The sequence below is a fragment of the Microtus ochrogaster genome, chromosome 4 (assembly GCF_000317375.1).
Source record: "Microtus ochrogaster isolate Prairie Vole_2 chromosome 4, MicOch1.0, whole genome shotgun sequence".
NCBI classification, from domain to species: domain Eukaryota; kingdom Metazoa; phylum Chordata; class Mammalia; order Rodentia; family Cricetidae; genus Microtus; species Microtus ochrogaster.
The window spans coordinates 44,960,019-44,963,364 of NC_022011.1; the positions used below are offsets into that span (position 1 = coordinate 44,960,019).

Genomic DNA, 3,346 nt, shown 5'->3' on the forward strand with positions numbered 1-3,346 from the left:
AAAAAAAAAAAAAAAAAAAAAAAAAAAAAAAAAGGATCTCATCTGCTAGTGCGGCTTCTTGAGCCGATCCTCCAGTGGCCCCTTTTGCTCTCTGTCTCCCCCTATTCTAGCTACCTGAGACCTGGCACCTCAGGAACACACCAAACACAATCCTGCAATAGACACCCATGACTGGAATCCTGTTGTTCACAATACCTGCTCTCTGACTGTCCAGTCTTCTCTGCTACGCTACCTTCCTGGGAGGTCTTCCCCAGCCACCATGTTTACAGCGGCTACTCAAGTCTCCAAAGCCTTTCCCTATACTGTTTTCTGCATCACACCTATTATCATCCACGATGCTACATATTTTATTTATTCTGGATGTTGTTTATGTTTCCATGACCAGGGCAGCGTTATTAAAATATGACCAGGGTCTGTTTTGCTCTTTTGCTGTGTTATCTCTGGCACCAAGCATATAACAGATACTTATGAAGAATATGTTTAATATCGGCAGTTGGGAGGCAGAGGCAGGTGAATCTCTAAGTTTGTGGCCTGGTCTACAGAGTGAGTTCCAGGACAGCCAGGACTACACAGAGAAACCCTGTCTCAAAAAAACCGGGGGAAAAAAGAAGCCGACAAAGAAGACAATGAAGACAAGGAGGAGGAGGAGGAAGAAGAAGAAGAACAAACAAAAAATCCTACCAACTGTTGGTACCCATCTCACTCCGCTTCCTGCTAAGACTCTAGCTATTCTGGCCTTTCAACTGTGACCCGAATATGCTCTGCCCTTGCCAAGGTTGATTTTCACACACTGAGCATGAATTCTCACTGTCTGCTCTGCCTAGCACCTTGTGGACATTCTTCAAAATGTGGCTACAGTATCTTCTTTCTTAACTCTTCTCCAAGCCCAGATCTGTCTGAGCGTCTTTCTTTGTGCCTTCCTAGCACCTGGAACCTCTCCTGCACCCAACACATGACACAGAAACAAAAGTATATAGTTGGTTGTTTGGTGACCTCCTTGCTGAGAGATAAATGCCTTCTTTACTGTCTCCTGCCCCTAACCCCTGGCAGGGCAGCCACACTCACAACAGATGCTCTGTAGGAAGCTGCAGAAGCAAGTGACTAACACTACAGAGTGTGAACAGCTATGGAGTGCTTCAGCTAAATACAGATGGAAGAACAGCCTTACAACTATACAATAGAGCGCGGGCAGATCACTGGAGAGCAGGTAAGCACAACATTAATATACTTCAGAGACAGCTTCTTACAAGATCCTGAAAATCAGTCATTTCACTATCAACGTCCCCCAGGGGAAGGTGGTAAATATTATTTTCAATTTAAGAGCTGCTTTTAAGGTTAGCAATTACTGGACAGGTAATAGCCTATTTAAAAGGGCCAGTGAGAGGTAAAGCCTGATGGCCTGGGTTTGACCACTGGAAGCCACAGGATGGAAGGAGAACCAGCCCCCACAAGTTGTCTTCTGACATACAGGAACATGAATCTAACTGAAGACCATTTTAAAGCTAAAAATGAAAATAAAAGTATGTTTTAGGCACTGGGTGTATACAACTTCAATAACTGTATCAGAGTTCAGCTCCAATGGCCTTGCATTAGGAACAATTATAGCTTCAGCACCCATGCAGGGTGGCTCACAATTCCAGGAGGGGTCTGACACTCTCTCTGGTCTTCAGACTCCTGCATTAACATAGTACACATCAACTCATACAGGCACACACACAAAGACAGAAATAAGGAACAGATCTTTAAAATCCTCTAACACTGTGGTATTCTGTTGGAGGAGAGCTAGACTCAGCCATCAGGGAGCAGGTAGCAGGAGCAGGAGCTAGGAAAGGGAGAGGAACTGAGCGCTGGCAAAGGCGCTTCTCTTCCTCGGTTAGTGATGTACCAGCCCACAGTTTCCGCACGCCGTGTTTAACACAGCACTCTGCCTTCCAGGGGATTCCTGCCTTCTCTAGATGGGAATCTGTTCCAGCTCCCACACTCCAGGGCACAGTTCTCACAAATACCAGCCTTGAGTCATTCAAGACAGCAAAGAAGGCAAATTTGGTTTCTTGGCTATTACTTTGACCCTGAAATAATTATAACTCTTTACAGCAGGCAGTGTTGGTAAGTAGACCAATATGCAAACAACTGAAGTCCAGCAGACATCGAGGCAAGGCCACTCCAAATGAAAATGGAGCCTTGGGCAGCTAGGTATGTTCCATAGTGGCAATAGAGGGCAGGAGCGTGGTGTAAAAAAACAGGGCCTGTAAGTCGCTCCCCTTGCCACTGACTAGCCATGGGCACCAGACACTGGATCATCTAAAGACACTGGTCCCTGGTAATTCTCCACTCAAGACAAAGGATTTCCAGACAGCACAGGGAGGCTAGTTGTTCCAGAGGGAATGGGACTCCAAACAGTGCAGTGAGTAGAGGATAAGTGGTGCGCACAACACACGCACGCGCACACACACACACAAGCACACATGCATGCACACACATACTGCTGGGGCATGGGGTTGGCTGGCACCACATACCCTGAGCCCCGGAGAAGACTAAAGCCAAGTGAGCTCTGGCAAGGATCCTGCCTAAGCAGCATGGAGGAGAAGCAGAAGGTCTGCAGGCACAGTTGTTTACTTCTCAAATCCTGTTCCTTCTTGAAGAAGGCAAGTTTAATTTAAAAAATTCAAATGAGGGAAGAGAGGAAGTCAGGGAGGGCACTGCCAATCTCTACATCACCATCATCACACAGTGCTCACTAGGACTTGAAATGTCAATTTTGGAACCCTGAGAACATTAAAACAAATGGATACATCAAACTTCACACCTGACTTATAGCTTAGTGTATGCCCATGCAACTTTGCCCCCAACAAAGTATTCATAGATCACAGGCTGTGAGCTGCAGCTGATTCATGGCAAAGTGGAGAGGACAGCACGCTGTGGGATGAACACACAGAAGAGCTGTGACATACCCCATGGCCACAGAAGGGGCTGAAGGATTACTCTTCAGTTCCTGTACGTTTACCACTTGAGGGACATTCTTCAAAGTTGACTCGGTCAGAGTGCTCACAGCTATGTAAACAGGGAAGAAAGAGAACCACATTAATTCCTGTAAAGGATCAAAAAGCCTATCTCTGAAGAAACAGCAACCTTCTATGAAGGCAATCTACTCAGTAGTGCAGTCAATAGAACACCTGGCTGACTCGAATTACCAAAGGCCAAGGAATGGACGTCAATGCCACCTAATAAAACATACTGGCATAGAGGGACAATTCCCTGGCCAGTTTTCTGCAGCAAAACCCAGATATCTGGCCGGGAGGTGGTGGCGCACACCTTTAATCCCAGCACTCGGGAGGCAGAGGCAGGC

The 3,346-nt window shown here is 46.4% G+C and overlaps 1 protein-coding gene across 2 annotated transcripts in view; it reads right to left on the minus strand.

The window, feature by feature from the left end:
- The window catches only part of Nup214 (nucleoporin 214), an 83,628-nt gene that overhangs the window by 40,195 nt on the left and 40,087 nt on the right, over positions 1-3,346 (minus strand). For both annotated transcript variants that reach the window (XM_005346090.3, XM_005346089.3), the window contains exon 24: positions 2,952-3,051. In XM_005346090.3, the coding sequence (XP_005346147.1) occupies positions 2,952-3,051 (100 nt within the window). The remainder of the gene's footprint in view (positions 1-2,951; positions 3,052-3,346) is intronic.